This window comes from Penicillium canariense, assembly GCF_028826845.1.
Source record: "Penicillium canariense strain IBT 26290 chromosome Unknown utg000002l_segment0_segment0, whole genome shotgun sequence".
Taxonomy (NCBI): domain Eukaryota; kingdom Fungi; phylum Ascomycota; class Eurotiomycetes; order Eurotiales; family Aspergillaceae; genus Penicillium; species Penicillium canariense.
Window position 1 is genome coordinate 59562 of NW_026622729.1, and position 12486 is coordinate 72047.

Consider the following 12486-nt stretch of genomic DNA (forward strand, 5'->3'; position numbering starts at 1 on the left):
CATCGCCCAGGAGGCCCCAGCCAGAGCACATATTGCAGTCAAACCGTGCACGTACTGGGGCGCATCCTACGTTCGGAAGATCTGGGAGCCTGAGATTCCGCCACAGTTCGCCGCCATGACAACCAGAGCCAGAGCTACACTTCGCTCTTGTGGTGTATGGCAATAGACCGACAACCAACCCACATTCAATATACTATGATCGCGTTAGTCATCAAATTTTGCCAGTGTACTGTTATAGGATACATTCTGCATGCTGCAATAAGACACATTGCCACGGCAATAACACCGTATCGATGCCACTGCGACGATGCATATGGGGTTTTCCGTAGGCAGGCGTAGGAGATAACATTCCAAGTAATGGCGAGAAGCACAAATGGGCCACGATGTTTTGACAGGTCCCTGCAGACGGGTTAGCATGAAAGATCCTCTAATTGAATGGAACGTTAACGTACGCTCCAATAGACAGAATGGTCAACCATACGATGCTGCAGTACACTGGAACTGACGCAAGCGCATTGGCACGGATTGCACTGAAGCCCATGGACTTGATCATGCTGGGAGTGTATTGCGTCAAGGCCTGGAAACCTGACATAGCCAGAAGCGTCAGGAATACATGCTGCATGATACGTGGCTGCTTGAGAGTCTTCCAGATATCGGAGCGTGAGATCTGGACATGCCCCTGCGCCTTGCGAGGATCATCCAAAAGAACCCGATCGCGGATAATTTGGGACTCGCGCTCAGTGAAATAGCTCCAACGACCGAAGCTGATCAGGGGCCGACCGTCACCCGCATTGGGTGGTATCAGTAGGGTGAATACAATTCCCACGAACAGTGTGAGCAGGCCTTCCACTAAGGGTATGTGTTAACCTTGAATCCGAGGCGAACGAAAAGGTTGAACCCTACCGAGGAATATCCATCGCCAGCCCTCCAGCCCGTGGCGACCAGAAAGGTTCAACAGGCCAGCTGAAATCAAGCTCGATGTAGCCGAGGCAAACATCTGACCGTAAAAGAACAGGCTGGTCCGGAGGCTAGTCTCGTCCTTTTTGCACCAGGTGGAGAGGTAGTATAGAGCACCTAGACCAGTCCCGCGTCAGTCATGCAAGGCTCCAAGACTCCCTCTCCGGGCGCTCCTTTCCACATACCAGGAATAAATCCACCCTCACAGATGCCCAACAGAATCCGAGTCACCAGGTACGCAGGATAGGACTGCACAAAGGCTTGGAAAGTAGCAACGAGACCCCAGGCAAACAATTGGCCCGATAGCCACACACGCGGTCCAATGCGCTGCATGATAATGTTGGACGGAATCTCTGAGTACGATCCCAGCGGAGAGGAGCTGTGTACCGACGTTAATCTGGTTGGTGGTGATACCCAGGTCTTTGGTGATGGTCGAGGTCAAGACGGCGCTGATGTTGCCGCGATCCATCTGCAGCGCGAAAAAGGCGAGGGCGAGAACGGGGATGAGGATAAAGTCGATTCTGAAGGCGCAAAGTGTCAGCCACTATCGTGAGATCATGATCAACCGTGTATCCACCGACTTGCGCTTCACCTTGGCTTCCTCGCCGTCCCAGTCTTTCACGATGCCCTGATCGACCTCACTGGGCGGCGAATCGATGACTTTTTCCTGACGGCATATTTCTCTGCCATAATATCCTGGTCAGACATCCTGTGGTCTCGGAAATTTTCTGGCTTCCGAGTCAGAAGAAAAGCTCGAAGACCAGGTATGTGGTCACCGAAACGGCGGCGTAACGGACGCGGAATGCGGGAGGATGGTATATAGTTTGTCTTCCCGGTGCTGGTGCAACCTCCAATCTGGGTGGGCGAGGCAACTTCTATGTGGACTCCCGCGCCGGTCGCTCATCAGAAAAGATTGCGTAGGCTGTCCTGAACGAGACAGCATCTCGGTCCTCATAGACCGCTGCCGATCACCGCAATTCCCCACAAGCGACACATCGTGCACGAAATGGCCCCCGATAGGCCCTCACGACAGGGCGGCAAGCTATGGCGCCATCATCGGTCCTTTGACGAACGCGCCAAGCCCCAAATGGCTTAAAATTTCCCGATTTCGCACTCTCTGCTGATAGAACTGGCCACTCAATCTGATTGCAGCATTCAGTCATTAGCACTCGCACATTAGCCCCGTGCGGGCCTTTCCGATCACCATTCCGGTTGTTTACATCGGCTGATGGGCAGCCCGAACAACAGTCGAACTAGGCGAGAGCTAACCCGGATCGATCACTCTTCCACCTCATAATTATGCTCCAAACGGTAGGGACGCTTGAAAGGATCCGCTATCTTTGGTCCGTAATTCATCAGTCGGATGGGCTAGAGCGGGGTATATCCAACGAATTCTATACATGTAGGAGTACAAGGTCTACACCCAAACATCCCAGGACACGCCATATCGGCTAGTCAGCGGCACTTGAGGGCCCTCTGCCTCCACAATATACCCCGCATCACACCAGCCAAATGACACCGGGGGCTGCACTCCATAGAACGAGTCATACTCCTCGTCCAGAGCATCTCGAAGACTCCGAACGGTATCGCCCGGGTGGAGGACCTTCCATGGCTCAATGCAAGTAGTGCCCTGGCAGGACTTCAACACCAGAAGAAGGGCATCCAAGCGGGCAATGGCCTGTTTCAAGCTACGGCCGAGCATCAGCGGCCCATCCTCTTTATGGGCCCGGGCATTGGTCGGATATAGATTTTGCAACTGGTATGGATCGGTCTATCCGTTGGTCAGCGCTGCCTGTGACATTTCCCCACACGTTGCGTTGCTCTCTTACCGAAAGGTCGTACAACTCATGTTCATTATTGCACCAGACAGAATAGTACAGGTTATAATCCTCTCCCAGGAGGCGAATGGACTTGTATGTGTTATTGGGGATCATGGTTGATCCATCGGGGCCTATTCGCTGCGTGAGCACTCCCATGAAGAGCCAAAAACCACCGTGCTCGAAGCAGTCTGAACCTACCAATCCCACCATAGATCCCTTCCGCCACCGCCTGCCCCCAGAACTCCACGGTGACATGCTCATGCCGGGCTCCAAGGAAATCCGGCTGCACAGGGATGGCAGTGCCATCGAAATCCGCGCGAGGCGGAATGCCCGCCAGGTCAAAGATGGTCGGCGCCAGATCGATGTGTGTGGTCACTGACTCCTGCGTATACCCCTCCGGGACGCCGGGTCCCCGAATGAAGAGCGGAACGCGAATATCCTCCTCAAATCCGCAGGTCTTACCCGGTGGCAGTCGATGTTGGCCGATATGGAATCCATTGTCCGAGGTGTAGATAATGTAGGTATTGTCCAGCTGATCACTTTCTTCCAGCCGAGAAACAAGCGAGTCGACCAATTCGTCAACGCCTTGCAGAGCACGCAGGCGAGAACGGTAGAAATGATCATTATAGTTGATCTCGGACTGGTTCTGCTGGGGGAGATAGCGAATCCAACTGGCTCCGCTGGGCTGCAGGGTCATTAGATCGGGGTGGACCATATCTCACATTCGATCGGCACGCACCTCGTCCGGATTGAAATTAGGCGTCCGGGGCACCTTCACATCCGGGAAGAGATTCTTATGGCGCTCCAATGGAATGGGAGCCGTCATCACAATCTTGCCTTTTTCCAAGTCTCGTGGGTCGACATTTGAGTGTGGTGCCACTGGTGCAACCGCCACAAAAAAGGGCCGTTCGCCTTCTAAGGCATCATCCAGAAATCTAAGCGCTTTATCGGTGATCACATCGATCGTATGCTGTCCTTCATAACTGACCGGGGGTTCATGGTTTCTCTGGTAGGTCGAGTTGAGATAGGAGTATGTGTAAGGGTCCATGAGGAAATCGGAGCCGTTAAATCCATTGACATGAGGGCTGGCGTAGTTATGGATGGTGTGGGAATTGAAGAGTTTGCCGGTGTAGTACGTGTCATAGCCCGATTCCTGGAGCCAGACGGGCAAGAAATTTTCGTTGAAGCCACGATCAACGAATTTGGGGTAGCCACCTGGGGCCTTGATCAGATTTGCATCGATTGCGATTTAACCTCATACGTGTAGCTCACTCACCATATGGCGGGTTCACGTCCGTGACGTTCGTGTTATGCGCCTGGCGACCCGTCCACAGGCTGACTCGCGACGGGCAGCACAGCGCAGTTGTCACAAAGTGATTGCGAAAGAAGGTGCCCTTCTGTCGCAGGTGCTTCTCGATCAATGGCGTATATGAGATCGAGTCCAGCTCGAGATCCTGGTCGTCGGTGATCACCAACAGGATATTGGGTGGTTTCCACGGGTCTGACTTTCCGAGGCTCAGGACTGACTGGAGGGCGGTTGGCTCTTGCGGCCCCAGGGCCGCGCCTTCGGCGGCCACGATCAGTCCGGTGATCGCAGCGAGAACCTTCATAGTGAGTCGAAGAGTTGGCGTGGAAGGAAGGTGAAGCGGTCAGGAAAGCTTCACCGTGACGGAGGGACCACAATTGATCGCTGCCACGTGAGGGGCAATCATGCCATCATCCGCGTCTGTAGGCTGCCTCTTGCCTCTCTGCTTTGCGAACGCAGCAAGCGGTGCCAATCGCCAGCTGCGCAAGCGGCTAGCGCACTCGGCAAAGGTTGAGCTCCGCACGGCGGGGGATCCCGAAGGATGTCATTCGGCGGGCCCAATGGCGATCTGCGGAAGACTCCGCTGAGTGGGTCAGGCCACACATGGCGTGCTTTGCTGGAGGAATGAGAACAGCTACAATTTGTATGGCAGGAGGAATTGTGCATCAGTTCGGCATATCCGACGCCAATGAGCGTGCGGGATAGTTGGAATAGGTCCGGTGGAAGACCCGATTGTTTCCTACGCATGATCCAGGACGCGTCACGCAGTAAGCCTTGATTAATACTATTTACAATCCTGAATACGGGAGATATGATCGTTACCATGAGTAGCATACTCTATGGTCTACCAAGGAATGATTGCATGCGATATACATCCCCTTCCTACCCGACGCCCCAGGTCCCAACGCCATATCGACTGGACACATCATAATACAGAAAGAAAACCAGGTATCCGTTCAAAGAGCCAGCCCAGTGCCCTTGCGCGTCCATCGATACAGCGCCAACACCGCCTTCCGACGATGGCGGATCTCACTGGGGTTCACAGGGCGACCCCGAGCCTGGGCGACGGCACTGCGCATCACCTGCCGGAAACTACGTTGGTACTCGGTGTTCAAGGTCACCACGCATGACTCGGTGGCCCGGATCATGGTTTCACAGGCATTGAGAATCCCCTCGCCAGCTTCCTTTTGGAGACGCTCCACGATGAGAAGCAGAAGGAAGCTCCCCTGGAGAAGCTGAATGCCAAAAAAGTACGGCATGAAGCTGATGTCCGGATCAAACCGTAAAATCTGCTGCACAGCATCGGCGGCTTCCAGCGCGTGCGAAATCGTGGATGCAAACGCCGGCGAAGACGTCCAGAAATCTTTGTCTTCAATCAGGGAAACCGGGTCCCATTTCCCAACAAGGAGAATGTGAAGGACGTGGACCAGATAAGACGAGTAGGCCATCACGGTCTGCGTATGCCAAGAGTAGGCCTGTGACAATGATGCATCCATAGGTTGATCCGATTTGGTGGCATAGGAAGGTGCCAGCGAGGCCTCCGGATCAGCCGTGGCAAATGTCGTGAGACTGGCTTTGTAGATCTCAAGCTGCCGGAGCACCTCGGCCACATGCACTTCCCACGCCTCCTTGCCTTGCAGTCGGAGCCCCAAAGTGGGGTGGTTCCGCGCTTGATTCAAGTCGATCAGCTCCCCTGTGATCGTCATCAGTGGTAAGAAAAAGCCGAGAATGGAGTGGTCATGACAGATGAAGTTTGGAAAGACGCGGCGTTTGTTGCGGTCGCCGGATCGGAGACACTGTGGACCATCTGCGCGGGGGCTGTTGCTATGGATGTGGCCAGCTTGCCAGGATCCCTCATCCAGAGGAAGCAGTAAGTCCTCACTCTCGGCATCCAGGAGGGCGAGCGGTCGATTGTAACACAGTGCGAGGTGACGGTCCATGATATACAACAGCCACCAGGTGCGACGGCGCTCCTCGCGATGCTCTTCCGTAACAACCGAGCCGCTATGCGGGTCCTGCTTTTCCTCGCAGACGCAATTTAAGCTCGGTCGGGATGGGTTCGAGTAGTCAAAGACCGGGCCACCAGGGGAGCTCGCCCAGCCGGCCAGGGGGTATCCAAAGGACGGACTTGATCCATCAGTCTGGCTATCAATATTCGGCATGACCTCAATTTCTTGGTTCAATTTGAGCTCCCGGGCTAAGGTAAATGCAGCGTGCCACCTAAGAAGAAGTCAGTCTAGAAGTGAAGGAAATCAACCACGTAAAGTCCCACCCCCCAGAATGCAATGAACACTTGAACTCACCACCGCATACTCGCAGCCTTCTGCTCACTGGAGGAGATGATCGACGCGACATGAATGTAAGTAATGACATCATCCAGTGTGCCCGCAGGACCGACGAGACCCTTGTCATCGCCAACTCCCTCGAACGGATGGTGTGCAGCTGCGGCAGAGAAGTCCTGAGGTGCATTAGGATTTTCAGGTGGCTCTTGGTCCTTGAACGAGACGTGAATCAAGGGTCGGAGCAGGCGGATCGTCAGTGCACAGAGAAATTGGCATATCTTGCGGCGTTGCAAAGGGGAGATCGATAGGGAAAATGCCCGATCATCGACCGCCGCCACCCATAGCATACTCGCCAGTAACGCCGGACTGCTTGGACGAGGACAGTCGACGCTTAGGAACGAGGCCTTGCGCAAGACATAGCAGTGGATGTGATGACAGACCGGGTGCATGTGCGTGGAGAAAGCGCTAGTAAAGTAGAGTTGAAGTAGATCGCACACTAAGCGACGTGGAAGGTTGGACTCCAGGAATGGCATTACCGGTTCCAGCACTGGGTACTTCAACCCGGGCCGACTCCCAGTGGGGTTTCCCTGACCGGCGTGAGTTTGCGTAGCTCCCGGCGGGATCGGCGGCGGGCGCTTGGGGGGATGATGGCCCGCCAGATCACCAGGAGTCCAAATGTCCCACAGCCGGGGCAATGGTCCATCACCACCGGCCACACCCCCTATGATATCATAGGACTCGGGCGAAACATGTGCGGCAGACAGCCATTCCTCTGTGGCGTTCCCTTCGGGTCTAGGTCCGGGCCCCAAACCTGGTCGCTGAGAATGAGAGCTCTCTATTACCGAGTGCGGGTCGTCCACGCTTGGCGCAGACAAGCTCACATCGTTGGTTGTGGGCGATCGATGCGGGAAAACGGACTCTGGAGAGCTCTGCTGTAGCGGCGACAGCGCCGACTGCACGGGGGCTTTCTGGTCGCCGTAGGATCCTTTTCGGGGTGCATAACTTGGAGGAGCTTCTTTCGCCACGCTCGACCCAGTCGCCAGCTTAGCACGTGCAATGCGCCCTCGTTTGCGACGCTCGCGAGTGAATTCGCAGTGGATGTCGCTGCGCAAGCACCGGGAGCACGGAAAAGCGCGGTCGCATCGGACCCGGCGGGCGTGGCATGAATCGCAGGCGACCCGATTGCGCCGCCAGCGGCGCTTGCCATTGGGGAGGTCGACTGGACCCGAGGTCGCATCGGGGTCCCCAGGCTGGGAGTCCATGGTGAAAATTCAGGTCGTCATCGGGGGTGGGGGGAAGGAGAAATTTGACGAAGAGGACCTACACAAAGCCGGGGAACGAGAAGACGGGGAAAATCAAAGCGCGGGGAAATTGTGGCGCCGTGTCTCACGCGGCGGCCACTCACAGGCCCCCAATGAGAGCCACGAGGAAGCCGAAGCGAAATGTGCTGAACCGAATAGTTGGTGCACAGAAACTCTTCTGGATTGCCCCTATCCTGATTCCTATTACCCCGATTGGAGGGTTCCGCGTAAAGCATACCGGTAGTCCATTATCAGTTCTAAGATGTGACCTCAACCGATCAGGGCCAGGATGCGATGGGCCATACTGGATGAAGTAGATAACATGAGCTCCTCCCCCCACCCACATCCGTCTGACATACCGTCTCACCCATGGAGAGCACTCTTGTACCGCGCCAGTGCCCGATCGCGACTCGCCGCATGCTCCACAATCGGCTTCGGATAGCCATTTTGCTCCGCAGTTCCCCCGGCACCCCGGTCATACGGCGCGTGGATAGCAGTGCCCTTCACATCGCGCAGCTCGGGCACCCAGCGCCGGATATACTCCCCGTCGGGGTCGAATCGCTCACTCTGTCGCATCGGATTGAAAATGCGGAAATACGGCTGTGGGTCGACGCCCGTGCTGGAGCCAAACCCCCACCCGCCATGATTGGACGCAAAGTCGCCGTCGATGAGATGCTCCATGAAGAACCGCTCACCTCGGCGCCAGTCGGTTAGCAAGTCCTTCGACAGAAAAGATGAAACCACCATGCGCGTGCGGTTATGCATCCAGGCGCAGTGCTTGAGCTGTCGCATGGCAGCATCGACGATGGGAAATCCGGTCTTGCCGTCGCACCATGCCTGAAACTGATCGGTATCATACTCCCACTCGATATTGGTATGTTCGGGCTTGAAGCATTTGTTCATACTGCATAATTTGCTCAGTCTTGCATCTTGTTTCTCTCATCAACCAGCTATAAGGGGACAACGAAGGGAGGTTAAGGGCCGGGGGGGGGGAGGTTACCAGATAAATGGCCAGTGCACAAGCACATGTTTATAAAAGTCCCGCCAAGCGACCTCGCTGATCCATGAGGCATAACCTTGATCATATCGGTCCAGATGATTCTTGTTGGCTCGCTTTGCCGTCGTCACGGCGGTCCGGGCACTCAACGCCCCCGATGCGAAGTAGGGGCTAAGGGCCGAGGTGTGCTCTCCGGAAAGCAAGCTGCGCGTCTCACCATACCAACTACACTTTTCCTCCAGAAGCTTGTCCAGCCGTTGAAGGGCTTCATGTTCCCCCGCCGGCCAGAGGTCCTCGAACCGTTTCCGTTCCACATCCGACAGCTTTTTATTGCCTAGCATGGCCGGGATTTGGCAACCAAAGAGGTCAGGAAATTGCTTCCGCGCGTCGCCTGGGTTGGACCCCGGCTCTTCCGACGGCTCCAGATAATCCGGATTCTCCTTGAGGAAGCGCAGCCAGGAGCGGAACCACGGCGTGTAGACGGCATACTGCTTGCCGGTTCCGGTGACCAAGGCACCTGGCGTGACGACGCAGGTATCGTGAGAAGGGGTGAAATCGATGTCCTTCTCGGCACACAGACGGACTAGCCGGGCGTCCCGTCGCAGTTCATCCACCTCGTACTCAATGTTCGCACACAGGTGCTTCGCCTCCCACTCCTGACACAAGTCCACGATGCGGCTTGGAATCCCCTTTCTTTTCTCCTGTGTCTCTACATACAGCGGGATATCAAGCTCTGCCAGGTCCCGTTGGAGCTGCTTCAACGTTCGGAGAATTAAGTCCACTCGGGCCGGGCTTGTCAGATGCGCTGCGAAATCCTCTGGAGACAGGATGTAAACTCCAATCAAGGGGATTTGGTGATCTTTCGCCAGCTGAAAAGCCGTGCCAAGAGCCCGATTGTCATGGAGGCGAAGGTCGCTCTTGAACCAATGGACCACCGCCTTGCCCGGCGTCACAGCACGGCGCGTGTCCACCGTATCTTTGCACGCATTCTCCAACGTCTCGATTGGCCGCTCGATTGTGCCATCGGCGTAGGCCTGGCAGCGTTCGTTACTCATCTCCGGGGGGTAGTAGTCACGCAGGACTATGCCAAACTCCTCGGTCTGTTTCGCGTTGGGATGCGGTTGACGCAAATCGGGCTTGCCCCTCTTGCGGTCATGCCCAGTATTGGGCTGGCTGTCGCCGTTCGTGTCGACTATCTTGCGTTTAGACGCCATGAGGGTAATGAAACTGTGAAATCGGATTGGAGTCAGAAGATTGCCGGTCGGCAGGAATCCGCGAGATGCCAGTGGGCGAGAGGAGCAAGGGCAACGAAGCAAAATCACGCGCATCGCGTTGAGCAGCCATGGCCTGCGCGGGCCCCAATTTGAGCGCGCCGAATGTCATCGATCGATCGGACGATCGAGATTCCAGATTCCCGATTCCTGATTCCTGACGTCACCGATCTGGATCGTGCTGAGAGGAAGAGCCCGGCGGCATTGGGCAAGGATTTCTCTGGCTGGGCCTCGACGAAAATCCCGCCGCGATAGGCCTGCCGTCGTTTAATGGCTTCATCATCCCGATTGAAGTCCAAGGTGACGCGAATTCACAGGGTTCGTTCAGCGCGAAGTGGCGCGTCTCCACGTGACCGGCCTCGCGTTGTTCGTGTGCACGGGACTAGTTGCACTCCTCCGTAGGTGTGCTACGGAGTACTCTTAGCCATAACACCTGTCGATCATGGTAGCAGGGCGATGAGCACGATTCAACCTTCTCTGCCACTCTCACCCATTGCGCATTTGCTCAATATTGAGGATGAGATCGATCCAACATCCTCCTACCGGGGTTGCTGATATGTACTCCGTGCGAAGTAGGGAAGAAGAATATACCTTGGAAACGTTCTACCAGGCGCATACCTCAGGTACCCACGACTGATGGTGCGGTTCCCATGCCATCTTTGAGCAACTGAGATCAACTTTTCAGCTAGTCCGCTATCGACTAGTTATTGAGATCGCCCGCTCGGCCACGCCTCAATTCCTCCAACAATGAGAGTCGTCGATCAGACCCATCAACTGGTGGGGATCATTCTCGCACGACGGGGCCAGGGAACAGTAGTCTATCCGCCAATCTTTCAGTCATGACGCTTAGACTGCGACTGAGATTTCGGGAATCTGAAAAAAGGGGCTAAGAGTTTAACGGTTAGTGAGCAAACCTAACTGGCTGACAAAGGGGGAGTCCCCCAGGGATCTTCCCCGGGATCCACCTCGATCGGCGCCCAATCGATCTCCTCCACCCAAGCCACCGCGCCTAACGAAGGACAAGAGGCACCCGTGCACGATATGTCGGCCGGCGTCTATAGTCGCTCCCCTGGAGTGGGGGACGTCGAGGGGTCGAAAGGTCGAGAGGTCGAGGGGGTGAGAGTTCGGGGGATCCACGGGCACTCCGTCGACTTCCAATTGCGTCTTGTTGCTGTTGCATCGACACCCATCGCAACCACGGAAACCCCCCTCCCACGGCAAGCAGCAGCAGTAGTCATGGTGGCACGGGCTGTTCCTCACAACACCGCCCCTCTGACTGCCACCAGCAATTGTCTCCAGTGAACAAGCTCCAAAGGCTCCAAAATTCCCCCTCGCGCTCCCCCATGCCACGGCCCAGCTGTGAGGAAGCTGGAGATCGGCAGACGCGCTCGATCGCAGTGCCGCTGCAAGGGCACGATCCTTTTTGTACCTCCCCTTGTCTCTTCTCAATCCGCTCCTCCCCTTCAACAAAAAGTCCTTGATATTTCCTCTCGGACTCTTTCTGAGCAATGCGCTCCTTCGATCCATGTCATCGCACGACGCCTCCGATATCGCGGACTCGCTGATTGATCCACACTCTAGCGGAGACCAAGTTCGCACGCAGATCTTCGCGGCCTTTGCGGCGATTGCCTGGTATAATGCTATCGAACTTATTGTCCTATGTTTTGTCTCGTTTAAACGGCGCCGCGGGTGTTATTTCTGGAGTTTGCTGGTCTCGTCCGCCAGCATTATCCCGAACTGTCTGGGTTACATGCTTCTTTTCTTTCCAACCGGGGTGACCCCCTATGTCTGTGTCACTCTCATCGTGACCGGCTGGTATGCTATGGTGACGGGCCAGTCCCTTGTTTTGTGGTCGCGTCTGCATCTGGTCCTGCAAAACACCAAGATTCTGTATGGTGTGCTCTGGATGATCATCGTGGACGCCGTTCTCTTTCACATCCCCACAACGGTGCTGTTGTACGGTACGGTAGCAGCCCCCATCGGTGCCTGGTCCCGTGGATATAGTGTCATGGAGCGCATCCAGCTACTAGGATTCTGCATCCAGGAACTGATCATCTCGGGGATCTACGTGTGGGAGACCGTCAAGCTGCTACAGCTCCGACCTCATGGTCGACCGCATGGCATCCTGCGTCAGCTGCTCCTCATCAACATTATCATCCTTATTCTCGATGTCTCCGTCGTCGTCATTGAATATGTTGGCTACTATGCTGTCCAGGTCATGTTCAAGCCCGTCGCATACAGTATCAAACTCAAACTTGAATACGCCATCCTTGGAAAGCTAGTTGCCTTCGCTCGTGGATCGTACAACTACCATGGCGATGAGCTGTCATCCAGCGCTCGTGAGATCGACTTCTTCCCTTCTTCCCAAGAAGTGCCTCCCAGTGACGGATGCGCTTTCAATGTTCACCGGCAGTACAGCCCACCGTGGGTTTGGGATAATTCCCGTCAGTCAAGCTGCACAACCTCCGGAATATGAAGCAAATTCAACTGGAACTGCCCTGTTATGCCCACCTGCCCTGGGTAAATGATGGCAATTTCTGATCCACAGAGAG

The 12486-nt window shown here is 55.5% G+C and overlaps 5 protein-coding genes across 5 annotated transcripts; 1 reads left to right on the forward strand and 4 right to left on the reverse strand.

The window, feature by feature from the left end:
* Positions 1-66: 66 nt before the first annotated feature.
* On the reverse strand, positions 67-1665 carry N7482_003195 (uncharacterized protein; the record flags this gene model as incomplete). The annotated part of the gene is made up of 7 exons (XM_056685320.1): positions 67-193; positions 268-399; positions 453-849; positions 904-1074; positions 1143-1284; positions 1349-1501; positions 1600-1665. 7 exons carry the CDS (start codon positions 1663-1665, stop codon positions 67-69), a joined length of 1188 nt encoding a protein of 395 aa, XP_056544062.1.
* A 709-nt stretch (positions 1666-2374) lies between these two features.
* N7482_003196 (sulfatase family protein) lies at positions 2375-4387 on the reverse strand (the record flags this gene model as incomplete). Its single annotated transcript, XM_056685321.1, has 5 exons — positions 2375-2728; positions 2787-2908; positions 2976-3462; positions 3517-3992; positions 4054-4387. The coding sequence occupies 5 exons, from the start codon at positions 4385-4387 to the stop codon at positions 2375-2377; spliced, it is 1773 nt and encodes a 590-aa protein (XP_056544063.1).
* Positions 4388-5039: 652 nt separating this feature from the next.
* Positions 5040-7627, reverse strand: N7482_003197 (Arabinanolytic transcriptional activator araR; the record flags this gene model as incomplete). The annotated part of the gene is made up of 2 exons (XM_056685322.1): positions 5040-6303; positions 6387-7627. 2 exons carry the CDS (start codon positions 7625-7627, stop codon positions 5040-5042), a joined length of 2505 nt encoding a protein of 834 aa, XP_056544064.1.
* Positions 7628-8029: 402 nt separating this feature from the next.
* N7482_003198 (deoxyribodipyrimidine photo-lyase PHR1) lies at positions 8030-9877 on the reverse strand (the record flags this gene model as incomplete). Its single annotated transcript, XM_056685323.1, has 2 exons — positions 8030-8570; positions 8667-9877. The coding sequence occupies 2 exons, from the start codon at positions 9875-9877 to the stop codon at positions 8030-8032; spliced, it is 1752 nt and encodes a 583-aa protein (XP_056544065.1).
* Positions 9878-11459: 1582 nt separating this feature from the next.
* N7482_003199 (uncharacterized protein) lies at positions 11460-12410 on the forward strand (the record flags this gene model as incomplete). Its single annotated transcript, XM_056685324.1, has 1 exon — positions 11460-12410. The coding sequence occupies one exon, from the start codon at positions 11460-11462 to the stop codon at positions 12408-12410; it is 951 nt and encodes a 316-aa protein (XP_056544066.1).
* Between the last annotated feature and the right edge of the window lie 76 nt (positions 12411-12486).